This window comes from Apteryx rowi, unplaced genomic scaffold (genome assembly GCF_003343035.1).
Source record: "Apteryx rowi isolate R43461 unplaced genomic scaffold, aptRow1 scaffold_0, whole genome shotgun sequence".
NCBI classification, from domain to species: Eukaryota; Metazoa; Chordata; class Aves; order Apterygiformes; family Apterygidae; genus Apteryx; species Apteryx rowi.
Window position 1 is genome coordinate 579,310 of NW_020447195.1, and position 18,835 is coordinate 598,144.

General features: G+C 43.5%; 1 protein-coding gene across 1 annotated transcript in view; it reads right to left on the reverse strand.

The window, feature by feature from the left end:
* The window catches only part of CEP250 (centrosomal protein 250), a 33,286-nt gene that overhangs the window by 8,421 nt on the left and 6,030 nt on the right, over positions 1 to 18,835 (reverse strand). Inside the window, 18 exon segments of the mRNA XM_026080188.1 lie at positions 39 to 960; positions 2,733 to 2,887; positions 4,687 to 4,807; positions 5,084 to 5,131; positions 5,133 to 5,206; positions 5,629 to 5,953; positions 6,713 to 6,872; positions 7,707 to 8,008; positions 8,476 to 8,619; positions 8,955 to 9,089; positions 10,375 to 10,554; positions 11,422 to 11,591; positions 11,821 to 11,948; positions 14,531 to 14,724; positions 16,290 to 16,520; positions 16,707 to 16,853; positions 17,144 to 17,288; positions 18,212 to 18,394. Of these exon segments, the coding sequence (XP_025935973.1) occupies positions 39 to 960; positions 2,733 to 2,887; positions 4,687 to 4,807; positions 5,084 to 5,131; positions 5,133 to 5,206; positions 5,629 to 5,953; positions 6,713 to 6,872; positions 7,707 to 8,008; positions 8,476 to 8,619; positions 8,955 to 9,089; positions 10,375 to 10,554; positions 11,422 to 11,591; positions 11,821 to 11,948; positions 14,531 to 14,724; positions 16,290 to 16,520; positions 16,707 to 16,853; positions 17,144 to 17,288; positions 18,212 to 18,394 (3,764 nt within the window).

Sequence of the window (18,835 nt, forward strand, 5' to 3'; positions counted from 1 at the left end):
CTGCTTCTCCAGCTCTCCTATCTGTTCTTGCTGGGATCTGATCTCTTGGTCTCTCTCCTCCAGGTCTTTGCTGATCTTGCTTAGAGCACTCCTCTGCATTTCTTGCTGCTTCTCTAGCTCCCGTATCTGTTCTTGCTGGGTTCTGATCTCCTGGTCTCTCTCCTCCAGGTCCTTCCTGGTATTGCTTAGAGCACTCCTCTGTATTTCTCGCTGCTTCTCTAGCTCCCGTATCTGTTCTTGCTGGGATCTGATCTTCTGGTCTTTCTCCTCCAGGTCCTTCCTGGTATTGCTTAGAGTACTCCTCTGCCTTTCCTGCTGCTTTTCCAGCTCTTGTATCCGTTTTTGTTGGGATCTGATCTCCTGGTCTCTCTCTTCCAGGTCTTTGCTGATCTTACTTAGAGCACTCCTCTGTATTTCTCGCTGCTTCTCTAGCTCCCGTATCTGTTCTTGCTTGGTTCTGATCTCTTGGTCTCGTTCTTCCAGGTCCTTCCTCATCTTGCTTACAGTAATTGTCTGCATTTCGTGCTGCTTCTCTAGCTCCCATATCTGTTCTTGTTGGGATTCTATCTTCTGTTTTTCCTCTCTTTTGTCTTTAATAATGTCATCTAGAGTACTTCGATGCATTTTGTTCTGGTCTTCCAGCGTTCTAATCTTTTCCTCATGCAACTTAATTTCTCCTTCCCTCTTTGACAGGATGGCAGTCAGATGAACAAGATCTTCCTGCAAAGCTTTCACCTCTGCTGCCTCTTTCTGTAGCATCTGGATTTTCTCCTGTTGAGCTGCCACTTCCTCATTTTTAATTTTCAAGACAGATAATGTAGTTTGAAGTTCTTGTTCAAGGGAGTGTTTCATATTTGTTGCTGCATTTGCTCGAGTTTCAGAGGCTGTGACCGATTCCTGAAGAAGTTTTATCTCCCATACCATTTCTTCCTTAACTGCTTGCAGTGTGTCCCGCTCATGCTGTAACAGAGTGGGGAGAAGATTCAATAATTCATACATATATGTTTGTTTTTCATACTAGATTTGAATTCCTGCTTTGGTGGCTGGATGACGTGGCAGTCAAAGGCTGCAATTTGAGCTTTTAACAGAAAAATCTAGCTATTCAGTTAGTTTCCCTGTTACATTTAAATTTTCAACTTTCATTCAAAGAGTAAGTTGAGAACTGTACTATATTTAGCAAACTCTGGCCTCAGCTGATTCTGGAGTCACTGTAAATGAAGAAGTAGAAAATTTTTAATCATATAAGAACAGCTGCACTGGCTCAAACCAAGGATCCATCCTGCCTAGTATCCTGTATATAATGGTGGCTATAAGCCCATACTCTGCGAAGAGCAAGAATAGGGTAAACTTACATGATACTTGTCCTCCACAACCCTAGTGCTAACACAGCTTGTGAGAACTTTCACAGTCTCTTTCTGAACACATACAAACTTTCTGCATTTACAACACCCATTTGCAAGGTGTTCAACAGGTCTGTTATGCTATAAGAAAAAACACCTCCTCTCATTTGCTTGCAGCCTGGCTGCCACTAGCTTCATTTGATGACCTTTGTTCTTCCATTGGAAAACACAGTGAAAGATGCCTGCCTGCTCTCTCCCTGCCAGTCAGGATGTCATAAACCTTTGCTATGCCACCCTACAGGTCATTTCTTTCCCCAGCTGAAGAATCTCAGCCTACTCAGCTGGTCCTATCTTCCTTGATGCCCTTCTCTGAGCCTCTTCCAGCTCTCCTGTGTCTTTTCTGAGGAAATGCCAGAACAGCACCCAGGATTAAGGTCCAGGCTAATTATGATATAGTAAGTGGCATGATGATGTTCTAGTAGGAAAGGAAGAGAGAACAACACAATAGTTGAATTTTTTTTTAACTTCTACTATATAGTGTTTTTATGGTACCATCCACCAGAACCGCACTGCCATCGCTCTTGAGAGATAACGGTCAGATCACAGCCTGTCATTCTGTGTTTGAAACCAGGATTGGTTTTCCCTTGCAGACATATATATTTATCTACATCATCCCACAGTCTACCCTCAGCCTTGAAATGCTGGATTACTTTCTATTAGTTGCAAAATTTCTCTCCTCACCCCATTTTCCAGATCACTTATGAATATAAATATATATTATTTGGTGACAACCAAAAAAATGCACAAAACATGCAATGTAAATAGAGACAAGGTTTGAAAGTTATTTTGATTAATGCTTAAAGGGCAGAAATCTTCAGGATTGAGGTAAACAAACAGCCTGAATCATAACTGAGTTTTACATGACTCCAGCATGCTTTCATACTTATTCAGAAGAATGCTATTAGGAAAGTTAATTAAAAAACAATCACTGGTATAAATACTGTTCTTCTGCCCTTGTAGTGGTCTGTGGTCTCTCCAGATATTTTTTTGATACTGTTCATCTTAACGGTCTCTCCTTTCTGGACTGACTTCTTTTACTCAGGGTGATGGCTCTGTTAATACAGCTGCATGGCCTGGCAGGAAAACAAAAGTCTGGGAAACAAGAAATGATGGGTAGATGAAAGGGGAAAATGAGGCAAACTTGGTCAGTATTTGCATATTCTGTACCTTGTTACACAAAGTTCTTAACTACCTTCTGATTTTCAAGCTTCTCAGAACTGGACCAAACCTGCACAGCACCACCCAGTACCAGAAAAGCTGTTCCTCAGAACATCAACAGAAGGCCCATAAAATATGTAAGACATTGCCCTTTATGGCATCTGCTAGCCTCACCAAGACATCCTTTCTTTGCTTCTCAGTGCTCTCAAGTGTCCTTTCCAAAGATGCCATCTCTTGATGTAGGGTCATAACCTCCTTCTTTAGAGCAGCAGCCTCTTCCTGCAAGGCAGCTTGCAGAGAGTTTTTCTTGCCTTCTGCCATCTGTGTCTCTGCAGTGGTGAAGGTCAGGGAGAAGGGGAAAAAGCAAAGCAAAACCAAACTGATTTGCATCCTAGGGAGAAAACATTTTCCCATCTGACTGTGTTTTACCAGCCCTAGACCCAGAATGACTTTCAAAGCAAGTAGAAATAAAGGAAACTTCCAGCCAGAGAAAAGAGGTGGAATGAAAGTGGCAAGGTTCAGAAAAATATGAAAAAGCAGTTGCTCTTCTGCTTGTGAAAGACTAGGGCTAAAGCTAAAGCAGCATGTCATCCACAGTGTTAGAAGTAGATAGAACCTGCATGGATGAAGCAAAGACAGGGACAGAAGGTGAAGGTCAGATCTAGTATCTTAAAGGAAAAGGGTTGGACGGAAGCAAAAGTGAAGACCGACTATGACACAGTTAATTGACCAGGAAGACAGAAGAGACTTTACAAAAGAGAACAGATGTTAGTGTTGTGCTTGAAGATGCACTTTGAGGTATTTGACCAAAAGAGTGCTAGGGGAATGCACTGTGCACTGACAGAAAAAGGGAAAAGGAAGTATTCAGGGAGACTAGGACAACAACTAGGCAAGAACATCTGAGCATCACTCCAGTAGTGAGACTGGAAACAAGAAGGGTTACTGATGAATACACAGGAACTAAACAGGGAAGAAATGGGCAAGCGGGAGAGCAGGATCCATCCAGTAACAAAATTTACAGTACATAAGCTGTTACCATATATGACAAAGAACTACAAATGTTGCAGAACTAGAGATGATCAAAGGCCTGGAAAACTTTCCTGTGAAGACAGACTGAAAAATGACCAGCAGTTCAATCTTAGAGAAGGAACAAGAGAGAAATATTGATTAGCTAAAGGTACTACACGAGCAGAAGGTGGCTTGTAGGGGAGGCAATGAACAATGCTAACAACTTTCCTGTTCCTGTAGTCTGAGACAAGGAAAACAAGACAACGAGATGGAAAAGCAATTCTGATTTGGAGAGTGGGAGGAACATGACAGAGAGAAGAGCAGAGATGCAAAGTTCAGCTATGATATAGAGAGGCCAATAACACTGGAGGCTCTGAGAAGGCTAGGAGACTGGAGGAAGACAGAAGTAATTAGTCACACATGAAAGTTTCTAGACAAACTCATACTGAACACGTTACCAAAGACATGTAAGATGTGGCTAGGGAAGTAAGAAATTGTGTTTGTTATGAATGTGAGCTCAGACACTAAATCAGTACCAGACAGAGGACACCTAGAAAAGACAGAAGCATTAGATACCAGAGAACTAGACAGAAGCAGAAAAAAGGATGCATTGGCAATTGCAGTAACACAGGAACTTAACATTGAACTAATGCTTTGTGAAACTGCAAATGCAAAAGGAAAAGGCAGTCAATAAAGATAAGATTTTGCAGGTTGGGGTTTTCAAAGGGCATATGGAGAAAGATGTTATGAGGCACCAAGCTGCATCTCCTTTGCAGTGACATGTAACCTGAAAGGCAGTGATACATGTGCAAAGGTGGTGCCTTTCAGGTTATATGTCACTGCAAAGGAGATGCAGCTTGATGCCTCATAACATCTTTCTTCTTCTGGTAGCTTATCCCTAGAATTACCAGTGTAGAGGAGTGAAAGCTTTTCACATTGAAGGATCCAGTGGCTGGCAGTGCTTTCACTCCCCTACACTGGTAATTCTAGGGATAAGCCTCATGCTCCTTGTTTTTTTCTTTTCCCATCTCCTGGCATTGCACTTTTTCACTGTGTGGTATCAGAGCTCCCTGCTGGTGAGACAGGAGGGGCTCAGTGGACTGGAAAGTAGAGGCTGTACCTTCCTGGCTTTGAGCCAATTGTTTCTGCAACTCTTGATTGTGGGCACTGAAATGGTCCCTCTCAGCTCGCCTCTTGCTCAGCTCCAGCTCCAGCTCCTGTGACTTCTTCCTGGCATCATTCTGGAGGAAGTAAGAAGAGCAGTATGAACAGACAGAGCCACAGCTGTAAGGAGACAAAGGGGTACAAAAGCTAAGACAGGAATAAGCCAAGGCAGGGATGGGACCAGTTGGACAGGAATGGTAGCTGTGATCATGATTCTCCTTTCTCCCCATGGCAGCAAGCAAACCTGGCCTACATGAAAGCAAGAATTTACACCCATTCTGTTTTTGGCAGTCTGCTTGTCAGTTCAGTTCAGCAGAGACAGGATTTCTGGTTGTACTACAGAGACACATTACCAAATCTTGTTGAGTCTGCTTCAGGTCCTGGTGTAGGTCTCGTAGGGCTGCTGCCACTCTGTCCACTGTGATCTCTACAGGGAGGTCCCTGGCCTGAGAAACAGTTAGGCCCCAGACATGATCCTGTTCTGAAGAAAGAAGCCATTCTGTTTCAAGCTTTAATTGGAGGGTCTCCAATAAGAGAGGCCTGTTTATATACAGAATGTGGCAGTGCCTCAGAGGCTGTCCTAGAGCTCATATTACAGCAAGGCACGTGTTACAGGATAACGTTATTTTGCTGCCCACTAACGTCAGCACTGTCCCAAAGAAGATGCACATGCGCTTCCATGTCTTGGGCCCTATTTCATGCTGATGCTGGTCATTTCCCCACATACAAATATGGACTTTTCTCTCTGCAGACACCTCAGGCTTTCAAGACTTCTCGAGGCGTGGGTCAATCTAAACTGAGGGGATGAGTCCATGAGGATTACAAAGAACCACCCCTCCCTCCACCTGCTTTCCTATACGCACTCTAGAAACTTCTCAGTCCAGCCTCCCACACTTGCCTGAAGTCCGAGTGACCAAGTCCCTGCTTGTATCAGTGCTGCCACACAGCATGCGATAGAGAACCAAATGCAGTTTGTCCAGCTGGGCCTGGGTTTCACAGTGGGCACTGTTAGCCTGCTGGCACTCTGTAGCCAATGCCTTTGCTCTGTTCTCTGTGCTACAAAGCCTCAGATGAAGTTCAGACATCTCAGCCTCCAGCACCCGCAAAGAGTCCCTCAAGCACCGTTCGCCTGCTCGGGACTGCTCCAGATCCTGCAACAGCTGCTTCTCCCGAGCTGCTAGGCCAGCCTCTTTCTCCAGCACCGTTTCCTGGAGTGACTGAACCTACAACAGAGAGTGCACAGAGCCTCAGGGACAGAGCAGTTTCTGAGGTAGCAGAGCAGGAAGCAGGGAAAACAGTGGAGCAGAAATTACTTCAAGCAAACACCACACAAAGGAGACAGGCAAAAAACCAAAAGATTCAAATGATGCAAAACGGAGAATAGGCTAGAAACAAGCATCTAGAGGTCAAAAGGAAGCTTCCCCAATCCCGAAGGAATGGCCCAACTGTCACACTCTCCAACCTCAGAAATGAATCTGTCTGTATGTGCTTGTGTTTAGGTGAATGACCGGCAGAGTGAGGTGGCAGATCAAACATCCCAGTATGGGTGTGGTGGCTGCCAGAGACACCAGAGAGTAGAAGTAAAGGGGAGTCAATCAGCATCCCATATTGTGCATCTCCAAAATGCAAGATGAACAGGCTGAGATGGAAGTGCCTTCTACAGATTGCAATAACCATTTCTGTTTCACCAGATTGCTAGGTGCCCTTCAGAGGAGGAAGAACTATCTGGGGACAACAGTTGTAACAGAGGTACTGAAAAACTCCAGAAGAGTCTTCTGTTTCTCCTCAGAGACTTAATGCCTTGAACCATGAGAGAATAGGGGAAAACACAGGGGAAAACATAGCAGATCCAGCCTTGACTTCAATGTGCAAAGTCTCGGGGCAGAAGCCAGAAGGAATGCGTGTTGCTGGGAAGGGAAACAACTCATTGCCTACAAGTTGAAGGTGGTATTCAAAAGAAGAGGATGCTAGGGCTTAGGCACCTGGTTGTTAAGCTCTTGTATTTCTCTTCTGTGGTCTGAATGGAGCTGCTGGGCCTGATGAATGGCAGACAGCAGTTTAGACACCTCGTTCTGCTGGGCAAGGCTGTTTTCTTCTAGGGTTCTGAGACTCAGTTCCTTCTTTTCCAGAGACAGAGTCAGCCTGAAGGAAAGAGAGAGCATGCAACTCCATTATTACATGGTATAATACTTAATAAACCCTCAGGATTCCCATCACCAACAGCAAAATTGCTTCGTCTGCTGAGGTTTATCTAAACAACTAGGCTGTTTGTTCAGACCTAAGTCAGTCCGGCAGTCATACCCAAGCACGTACCCTCTATGCTTGTCTCCACAGAGGAAATATATGTACATGTACATGCATGTACGTGTACTCAAATACTTAGAAAAAAGACTTTAAAAGCCTTAGTGATACATGTAGGTACAATCTCATATCCTGTCCCCTTTTGCATGCAGTACATGTGGTACCAAAGGGCAGCTCTATCCACCACTGGTTCTTCTCAACCTTAAGGATGCCCCAGAAGAACATAACAGACAAACAGGCTTCCGACCAAAGGAATCAGGAATGAAGATTGATACAGATCCGAAATGTTTAAAGCTCACTGGACCCAAGGCAGGACTGATGGATCTACCTAGCCCATTATACTGCAGTTTATCTTGCTTCCTTTGATGTGCTTTAGGTTTGAATCCCCTGAAAGTTGCATTTAAAAGTATTAATATGCCCACTCTTTCATTAGGTAAATCCTCCCTTAAAGAAAAGGACTACTTTAAAAACCATTGGCTTCAGAAAAACTCTAAGTGAAGGATAAAAAGAAAAGAAAGAATAAAACACAACAACAACAGAATGAAACAGTTCTACATGGATAATTCAGAACTCTGCTTTTTATAGGAAATGCTGCCAGAGTCACTTATATATGCAAAAACTTAAAAGAAGGAATCTGTTAAAATAGAACAGAGTCTATCACATGGTCTCAGTTACCTGGCTCTTTCACCCTCTAGGGCCTTCAGTGAAGCCTGAAATTCTGTGTTGTGACGTTGTACTTCTTCCCATTGACTTCTTTCTCCCTCCAAGGATTGCAGACAGACTTGCAGCTCCTTGTTCTGATGTTCTACCTCCTCCCACCGGCTCCTCTCCTCCTCCAGGATCTTCTCAAGGTGCACAACCTCTAGCATCTTCTGCCTTGACAATTCCTGTGCCTCACACAGATGCTCCTGAGCTTCACGGCCAATTACTTGCCAAGACTCTTCAGACACTGCTAGCTGAGATTTCAACTCTTCCACCTGAAATAAAACATAACGGAGCAGTCAAAGACTAAAGCTTGTCTCTGTCAGCTGTATCATATACTGTGAGGAAAGAGAAAGAACAGATTTAAACTTCATCCTATTATGAGAGCACCAGAGTTGCATTAGATACAGCTGACTTGTTTAAACACTTTAGTGGGACAGCACGTTCATCTGAAAAAGCACCTTAAAAATTAAGGATAGCAGCAACAGACCAACAAAAAACCCTGCTGATGATTACTGGCAAAAATAACAGGCAAAAGGACTAGTCCAGGGCTGTTCAGGGCAGCAGCTGAGGTTCAGGCAGACAGGTAAGTCTCTTTCAAACCAGCAGAGATGGAGGCCAGAGTATGATGGCAGTCAGAGGGACTACGCCTTCAGCTTCCTCTGCAGTGACAGAATGAAGAAGCAAGAAGTGGAGAGACCACCCGTATGAAGACTGGAGTGTCTATTGCTGTTTCAGTCACCTTTTTCTGTAGAGCATCCCTCTGCTGAAGAAGGACATTCATTTCCTCTTTGAGGGTTTTGATTTCTTCCTTGTGCCTATTCTCCACTGCCTTGAACTTACTCTGAGCTTCCTGAAGCTCTGCTTGCAGCTTTTCTGTGATGTTCTGTAACCAAGAATGGAGAGCAAGTTACTGGGGCCAGCTGTCAGCTCCAGGTCTTTCCTCTTTCTGTCCCCAAATTGGCTTCATTCAGCCACTTCTTTCTGCTTTTCTATCCTGCTTTGCTTCTACTGTAACTCCTCCTTCCTTTGGCTTATCTCTGGAGCTTACCAGGCCCTGTGCCTCAGTGCCTGCAGTAGTACCTCTCTCCCCAATCCCAGGACTTCTGTTTCAGTTGTTATTGCCTCCCACTCTGTTGCTGGCTCTATCAGCCCCTCTCTCAGTTTATGTCCAATTGCCAATTTCTTGTTCTTTCAACCTACCCTGCTAGTCAGTTTTACCTGTCCCTTCTCTTGCTGGTCTTTCACATCCCATCTGAGCTGCTCTAGCTGCTTGCAGGCTTCCGTTAGCTCTTCCTGAGTCTGAAGTAGTGTCTCTAATAAAGCCTTCTTCTCGTTCTCTTTTTCTAGCAGGATCTGCACAGAAATAAAGGAGAGAAGATGTGTTTAAATGTCACAGACAAAATTTATGTGGCAAGGCTCAAAGGCTGACAGGCTCACACATTTTCAAAGCAATATGCTCCTGGTCTAGGTCAGTATCTACTCACTGGGAGGCACAGATTTTTTAAGTGAGATTGGCAGTATAAACATGGTCCATCTGTGACTGGATCCTCAATAAACTCTTAGTCTTTTATCTAATATGAAAATGTGTTACATTTATCAAGTGTCTGATGTTGTTGGTCAGGTTATTCCTTGTCTTCTGCTGCGTCATTCAATAGCTACTTTTGCACCTGGGTAGCAGCAGAGAAAATGCAAGGCCAACAGAGGGCTGAAGCTAGCAGCTCCTTTAGAAAATTCATGTATTCTAAACGGGGTTTGTTGAAAGTTACTTCAATTTTAAGGTATTCAGTGGAGTTTGGTAAAGTTTTGACATTAGAGGGACACATTGTTGTCTCTGAGAACTGGTCCTGTCATTCCAATACCTGCATCTGTGGGTACTGCTGCGCCTAGATGCTCTGAAAAAAGAGCACGACTTTGGGCAGCACACTAAGAGGACTCCCAGTATATGACGAGGTTGCTTTGGCATATGAGGTCTGAACACAAAACAGGTGACTTCAAACACAGCCCAGAGGTCACCTCTGTTTTTCTGCTCAGAAATATTTCAGAGCAGCTTTTAGAAATATTTTTCTTTGGTCAACATCCCCTTACTCCCCAAAACAAAAAACCTAGCCTCATAGGGATTCAGTCCTACAAACTCAGTTTGGTCATAAATGTATTTAAGGCTATAAAAGCACATCAGTAAACTTCAGGGGAAAAAAAAGGACCATTAAGAGCACAATGAAGATACTCTTAGATAAACCTTAGAAAATCCAAACACATTAGCAAGACAAAAATCTAAAATGAAAGGTAACATTTCTGCCTGGCTTCTGAAGAGCGGTCTCATTCTTACTCCCAAACATAGCCCTGCATGCCTTTCACATCGCCAAATTCAATAGAGAAAACACCTCAAATACATCAGGAAAATAGGGACACAAGGGCATGCTCCACACAGCCCAATACCCAACCAGTTACCGTATCTCCATGTTTTCTGTATCTCACTGTACAGGTGACTTCTTTCAGCTTGGTTGCTAAGGCTCCACTTTGGTACACAAAAAGGCATCCAAGAGAGACCTCTAGCCAGACACACAGTGTCAAGGGGAGCACCACTAATAAGGAGCCCAGAAAAGTAAAAATACACGTATTCTCCATTCAGGCTCTTTACCTCTTTCTTGGCAGTTTCAGCTCTATTTCGTTCCTCTTCTTGCTGAACTTGCATGGTAGCAACCTTCTGCCTCATATCCAACAGCTTCTTCTTGTGCTCTCCTTCTGCCTCTGCTTTCTCCTTATCCCAGCGCTCCAGCATCTCCCGTAGCTCTGAATGATGCCCTTCCCGCTCACTTGCCTGATGAGTGGAGGAAAAGACTTCAAGATGAAGTCCTATCCAACCTCTTCACAAACACATGAAGCATAATCCCTCCCACAAACCCCCACTTGAACAGCACACAGTAGTGGCCTTGTGTCCTACATAAATGCTGTCCTACCAAGGAACGTAAAAGGAAGGTCAGCAGGTGGAACAGGACGAGATGTTACCTTCCCCTGTCTGATGGCTGCCTGTTTCCTAGCATATCTGTCCTCAGGATTTCTCTCTCTTCTCACAGTCTCTATTTTTGAAGCTCAACTCCATTTTCATCAAAGAAAAGATGTAGACTGACTGCAGGGTGAGGAAAAGGCCTATATCCCGATGCCCTATTCGCAAGACAGGCCAGAAACTGAAGTACCAGGAATAAGGAACCTGTTCCAAATGCTTTAAGTACAAAGATAAGAACTCTGCCAACCGGGAAAAGACAGAAAGAAAGGAGAAAAGTTTCTGTGATTGCAGTTGGCAGGAACGTTAGGAGTCTACTTCAAGGTAATCAGGAATCTGGATAGAGCCTACCTCCTTGCTGTCAGGCTTTGCACAGAGCTCACCCAACCTTCTGCATACAATTAATTGCTGAATTCATCTTAGGCCCACACTGAACATCTAGTTGCATTCACTGTCCCCTATATAGTCATGTGGGCCTTCGCATGCCCACAAATCGCATGCCCACAATTCAAATATGAGACACTGGCTCTGCTGCCTGGTCCTAGCAACACGTGGCCTGTAACAGATAATTAGTGCTATTTCTCGCACTCACACTATTGTTCATCTAAAGCCAGCCCATGAACCTTCCTGAAGAATTCAAAGTCATTGCCTATGTCCTCAGATTGGGGCCATGTTGTTTCCTACCAGGTCTTGCAGGAGCTTGTTTATTTCCACTTCATGATCAGTTTGCTGAAGCCTGAGGGTATCGTTATACTGCTGTTCTGTCCGCAAGAGCTGCTGTGCCATGTTTTCCCGTTCCTGCTTCATTCGAGACCTCTCTGCTTCCAGCTCACAATGAAGGCACTTCACTTCCCCTGCAAACAAGAGAGATGGCAAGAGATTCAGTCCCTCTCTTGTGCCTACACAAACAGTGGCTCCAGTTTTACCAGCCTTAAGCCATTTGAATTTTGGTGCAGAAGGGATCTGTCTCCATCTCCCTTACTCCTCAGAAGCACTGTACCACAGACAGACAATTATTTTCACATCATCAGCCCTAGGTAGGAGGATGACCAGAGCCAGAGACAAAGCGCATGAAACTCTTACCTTGTATCACCTCCTTGGCCTGAGTGACTGTATGAAGTTGGATTTCCAGCTGACTCCTGGTGACCTCCAGCTGAGACAAGTGCTGCTGAGCCTCAAACAGGCTGGATTCCAGGATCTCCTTCATCGACCTACAAGTTATAAATATGGAAGGACACAAGTCTCTTGCTAATAACACCCACAGGGAATTATTTCAGTAAGAAGTTGTTCAAGATCTCTGCAAATGAGTACGGAAAATGCGTTGCGTGGCTACTCATGGACAGCAAACATATTTCTACCATTTAAAATAGCAATGCAGGCCCCTCCCAGGACATGTCCAGGCCTTACTTATGACCTAGTGTAACACAGAAAGCCCAGGTTGGTTTGATCTTAATAGCCAAATCTTAAGTTGCTATTGTCAGATCTATGAAACACAGGTAGCTGTGTCGACGAAGTCTGTGCCAGCAAGCAAAAGCCCATCCTCTGCTCACAGCCGTTATCGTATCAGGACCTCAGGTTTGCTTTGAAGGGGGTAAAATAAGAGTATTTCCCTGGCTGACTAGTGACTTTTTAATGTTGCTTATAGTGTAGGCATATTCTGGCAATTTTCCAAACTTCCTAAGTTTAAAAGGGACTGAAGGAATACCTCAAATTCCAGATGTATAGTAACATCTCATGCTTCTAGAGGTATTTGTACTAATTCTGCTAGCACAAGAACTGTCTGCAAAAAGAGGCAGATATCCCTCAGCTGAGATTGTTGGAAGCTCAAGAGAAAAATCTGCTATTTTTAAGTGTTGCTTACTCACTACGCAGTCCCCTAAATGATTTGTCATTCTAAAATGGAAGCTGTAGCACTGCAGATGTGAATTGCTACACACATAGCCTTCTAGCAACTGGTTTATGAGACACACAGGATTTTTGAACCAGGAGCTGAACTGACTTCCCTTCTCTAATTTGAATTCTTGTGTGCCAGTTTCCCACAATATGTGGCACTGCCTCACTGCGAGTACAGAAATGTAATCAAGATAACATCATTAAAGGTATAGGGGCATGTGGGTGTTACAGCAATAAAACCCCAAATAGAAGTATTTCACTACACAGATAGACAATGGAAGATATATCCTCAAGCAAGCAGAAAAAAAGCACGACTCCGACTGTGTCAATCTCTGGCAGTCCAAAGTAAATGTGCACCATTTTAAGGCTAAAGAGAAGTCAGTCTCTAAAACAGAATAGAGAAGGAGTTCAAAATTCTGAGAGGTAAAGGGTCTTGAGAACAACATTTGGTGAGAGTGGTTGCCGATTTTTCTGGGTAATGCTTTATTTATTGCCAAAGATTCTTCGTAACTGATTTCTCTCTTCTTTTGACTGATGCTGTTACTGATTAAAAAAAAAAAAAAGAGAGAACGAGCTGAATTTTTAATAGAAAGTACATATTGTCAATCTCTCTATTATCATGTCAATTTTTATACTGAGTATATATGACCAAATGGTGCTCCACTTCACCTGTGCACTGATAAAACCTGGAGAGCCACATGAGTTTTAAAGGCACAGGAAGAGAGTGAAGAGCTGTCCATAGACAGCTCAAGTTCATAACTATCATCTTCCACCTTTCAGCTTTGGTTGCGCTCTCCTCTGGATGTTGAACCAGGAAAGCAAGCAGCGAATCCCCACAATAAAAGCTGTAGCCCAGAAGTACAGCCCAATAATTGACAGAACATAATTTAGCTGGATCCAATGAGAAAATCTGGAGCAAACTCAAGTAACAGATTGAGTCAAATGGTGTTTATCAGCCTTGCTAACAATATATTCTGGAGCGAAGTGGCAAAACTCAAGAAGCATGACTGAAACTCAATCTCTAAAAAGTCATTTGTGTAACTTTGCAAGTTCACAACTCTTCTAAAAACCACCTCGAGAGGAGGACAAACCTCTCAATATCTCTTTGCTGGAAAGGCAGAACTTTTCATATTCAGTCTTGGAAACCTGACACAGCAGAAGCATAGTATCTTGTTCTGTCCCTGTGTAACTTCACCATGATGCTTGTCTCTGCAGGCCATGTGGTACAGGAGTAAAGGACCCACACAACAGTGATAGGCAAGAATTCCCAAAGACTAGTGAGGATCCAAAAAAGGCTTCTCTGTTGCTGGCACAACCAACTCTAGGTCCTGCACCACAGTTAACAGGAGTTATCTCAGAAACAGAAGACTATGTATTCTCAAGAACTTCAGCATGAGCCTCTAGCTTCACCCTAAATGGCAGTGTGCTACTCGATGTCCTGTGCAATAGCCTTGAATCCTAAAGATCCCATGTCAAACTACCTGATAGGGAAAAATCTCTGTTCAAACACACAGAACAAGAAATAAAAAAAACAAAAGATGTTTCAGTCTCTATTAAACATCTGGATGCAAGCAGAGAGAGCATGATTCAGTTACGACTCAGTGCAGAGCCAAGGTACCAGATACTGAAGAACCATACTGGATTGCTTTGGACTTCATTCAGTAACATGCAAGTAGGCATGGATCACAGTTTTGCTAGCTTTAGCTGTCAGAAAAATAACATTCAAATCATGGTAAAATTTTTTTTGCTCAAGATACTTCAACTTGTTGTCCATGGAAGGTGAAGCCTTATGAAAAGCACAGAGGGTGCAGTATCTGGTAAATGGTTGTGCAATGACTACCACCTTTATAATTACAGACCTTAAATAATGTCCTGTTTAAGGCCTCCTCCCTGTCTTTACCTGGTCTCTGCCAGCTGCTCTGAAAGGCCTTGTCTGTCCCGTTCCACAGCTGCCAGTCGCACCTCTAGGGCAGCGTTCTCATGCACCAGGACTTCCTTCTCTCTAGACATCTTGGCCAGAACATCCGCTTGGTGAGAGGACTCCTGGCGCAACTGCTCCAAATCACTGCTAGCTGACTCTTGCTGGTGGCAAATCTGAAAGTGGGAGAAAATGCAGTTACAGTCATTTCTCTGAAGTTCTGTTCAGAACTAGCCAGTGTCACTTCTGAATCAGCTACAGCAGAAAGAGGTCCTGTATTGTGGGCTGAATGCCTAAGAACATCTCTATATATCACTAGTACACTGGGCTGCCAAAAAGGCACTGGGACTGTTAATTTGGAAATGATGCGTATGGCCATATTGGGTTAGTTGGGAACAAACAGCTCCTTCAGGACAAATGTACATACCCCAGACTATGTGTTTTTGTGAAGGAAAAAAAAAAAATCTGTATTTTCCAGAACTACCACCTTGCAAGCCAAAATTCTGGCAGAATCTATTCCAGTACTGGAAATTTTCAGGTAAGTTTAGGCAAAAGCAACTCTGCTCTCTGAAAAAAGTGAAAATAAACATGGTTTCTCCTTCTAAAGCTGGTGGCACTTTGATCATTTTGTTTTAGCTTGTAAAGTAGCTGGATGCAAAAAGGTGATGCTTGGCAGGGAAACAGCCCTTGTGGCAAGTAGTGCCTTTTAGTGATTTACAAAAATCAGGCTAATGTGGCCAAAGAGATGGTAGACTCTACTTGTACAGTAATTCATGTCAACAGTACTATTTACTCGTCCTACACAAGTAAGTTGCCTAATATACCTTCCTGACATTCAAGCTTGGAGATTAACCATGACATTTTAGTGTTTTTCTTCAGCATAACACCTCTGCTGTATATTTGCCAAACAACATACCACATACTCAAGAACTAAGACTACCCAATAGAGAATACACTGTGAGAAACAACTCTCCTCTCAGAGTTATCCCATAACACCCAAGATTGTACATTATGAAACAGTCATTTAAATGATGACAAACTCCCTAGTTTGTTCCAGTGATATAACTTTCACAAGCTGTTTTTATGGTATAGTGAAAATCAGTTGGTCCAGTGTAAACAGTATTGTCTGATCACCTATTTCTCATCTTCCTCAAAGCCTAAAGAGACTCTACCAATTCAAAGTTACATTTCTGTCTTAAAATATAATTTCAACAGCAAGCGCAAGATGTCATTCCCATCCTTAGAAGGACACGTCAGCAGCAATTGACTTGCAGCTCTTTTCTGCATCCCATATTAAGCCTAAAACAAATACAGTTCTGTGAGCTGCAGACTTCATAGCAAAGAGCACAAATGGAAACACATAACCCCATATTTTCTCCCTTCGGGAAAAGGACAAAGAACTACACCGTTTGCTTCTTTTGCCACAGATGACAGTAGCAGCCTTGCTCAGGATTCACAGACAACAGAAAACAAGCTCTTTGCAGCTTGTCAAAAGCCAAAGAGGCCAAAGCAGACAAGCGGATAAAATAATCTGTAAAAGCAGAGGACAGCTCAGTCCTTCAGAGAATTGCAGAGCATCTCTGCTAGCCACTGATCCATGTCCAAAAGGAAATAAGCAGGGTCTTGTGACCTCCAGCAGAACTAAGCGTCTCATTGCCAAGAGCACTGGACAACCCAGCAGACTCAGCTTCACTGAGCCAAGCAGCCCAATGCCCATCCAGTACCAGGCTTTTGGTCTCACCTGATTGAGCTTCTCTTGGGTTTCTTCCTTCTCCTCTGCCAGTATCCTCAGTTTTACCTGTAGTCCCTCCTGTTGGTCCTCTGCTTTCTTCAGCAGCTGCTCCAGTTGGGCTTTCTCTGTGCAGAGCTCTTCATTTATCCTTTTACACAAGTTCAGCTTCTCCTGCACAGAGATCTTTGCTTTCTCCATCTCTTCCACTTTACTGGACAGGACTTCATTCTCCTGTTCCAGCTACAATCACAGAAGCACAGAAGAAATAAAATACAATAAGATGCACTGTGTACCAGGTTTGGCTTGGGCAGAAAAAGCAATAGTGTCTTCATATTCAGACAGCCATACTGTCTGAAGGTAAAAAGTCTGGAAAGGAGCAGCATCTGGACACAAGCACCTGGCAGAATCCTTGGCAGCTCTGCTCACCTGTAACACAAGCTTGTTCAGCTGTACTTTATCTAATGCCAGAGCTTCATTAATACTGCTCATCTTTGCTGTTGCAACATGTAGATCAGCTGTTTCAGTCCTCAGCTTATTCTGAGCTCCTGTCAGCTCTGCTACTGACTGCTCTGCCTAAAGAGACCAAATAACAATATGAAAACAAAGACAGAAAAACTCTGACTTTAACAAGCAACTCCAGATCCCATTTGCGTCTCTGACATACGTGACACACACCCAGTTCAGCCTTCCCAATATGCACATGGGGACTAACTCTCCCAAACAGCTCATATGGTCCGATCAAAGCATTTTCCAAGGAGAACACCATTTTCCCTCTCTTATACTGCCAGAAACAGCATCTGTAGTGGTCCTGCTATCAGAACTCCCTCTCCCGCAAGTGCGATCTAAGAATAAGGTGACCGTACCTTTTTCAGTGCCATTGTAAGCTCATGTTTCTCTTGCTTCAGCAGGTCTCTGTGAAGGTGAGACTTCTCCAGTGCCTCTCTCGCAACTACCAACTCACTCTGTAATAATGAATGTTTTGCTTCAAGTGCAGCTAAGTCCTTCTGACTATGAGAAGAGGAAAGGCAAACAGTTTTTTAATGTCAGAAATATCATTTCCAAAAGTAGTAGATATTATATCCCAGATATGGTAGTTTGAATGATTTCCAACACCTTTCTATTTAGCACCTAAAGACTGTTAGAATTTCCTGACTAGAGCTGTGTCACTCCTTTTCACTGACGTAGGTGAAACACTCATCCTTAAGAAGGGAAAATAAGCTTCCAAAAAATAACAAAATATTTTCAAAAATGTTGGGTACTCTTAATTTAACAGCTTCTTGTCTTTCAGTTAACCTATCTCCTTTTTGATACATTGGATACAAGTCTTAGCAAAAGTTTTTCTCTGGGTAAAACATACCTTTTGAGTCCAGATTAATATTCCCCAAATTATTCTTGCCTTCAGCAGTGAAATGATGAAAGAACTAACAATCTTTCAGGGTGTGGGTTTGAGAACTTCCAAACCAATAGTTACAGGATAATTCAGGTTGGAAGGGACCCCACAAGTCTAGCCCAATCTTCTGCTCAAAGAAGGATCAGCTATGGGATCAGACCAAGTTGCTCAAGGCTGCATCCAATTTGGTCTTGCAAACTTCCAAAAATGGAACCTGCACAACCTCTCTGGGCAACCTGTTCTACTGCCTGATTGTCCTCAGGGTTAAAAAGGTTTTCCTTAAAACCAGTCTGAACCTCTTGTTTCAACTTATGCCTGTCATCAACAGCTCTGGTCAGATTCAGAATGATCCCTTTAAAGGGTCATAAAGTAAAAGAAGGCAGCTGTGCTGTATGTCAGTAGGTGCCCAGACCTGCCCACATATTCTCTCATCTTTCTACACTACAACTGATGAACAGACAAAATCCACTCCTTTACTGTGAGTGGAATTCCTAAATTCAAACAATGCCCACTCCTGTCCAGAAAAAGCTTTAAGGCTCACAGAAGCTCCCGATTCCGACGCTCTCTTTCTGTTGTCTGCTGCTGCTCCACCTTTTCCCCTTGGGCAGAATCTTCCTTCAGCTGCAGTTCAGTGTTACTTCGATGCAGGCGCCAGGCCTCTTGCTCAGTTACTTTGAGCTGTTGCTGTAGCTCTTCCCTGTTTTTTTCTAGGCTTGCACAGTCACTGCAGAGACAAGGCCAAGTTACAAGAGTGGGAAGGACTGAATAGTCATGGATCATATTTTCATCATTCTATGACGGAGCTGTGGAGAGCAGGGTGGAGAGGGACTATGTACTTGCTCTTCCCCTCACAAGGTAACTGAGGAGGGAAAGAGAAAATGAGAAAGTGTTGTCTTCATTCAAAGAGAAGCAGTGGCTAAAGAAAAGGCCATTGTCCAATCAGGTTATACACAAGACACCTGAAGAACAGAGTCCAGAGAAGAAGTGCATTGAGAGAGAGGCATCTGGTATTCCAACACTACTCTAAATCTCCAAGACAGCCTTAGAATCACACTGGAGCATGAAAAACAGTGACAGGAAAATGCCAAAATGCTGAACAGATGCACACATGCTGTAGGGCAGGCGAGTTCTTTGTCCTAAACACCTCTGAATTCCCAAAGCTGGA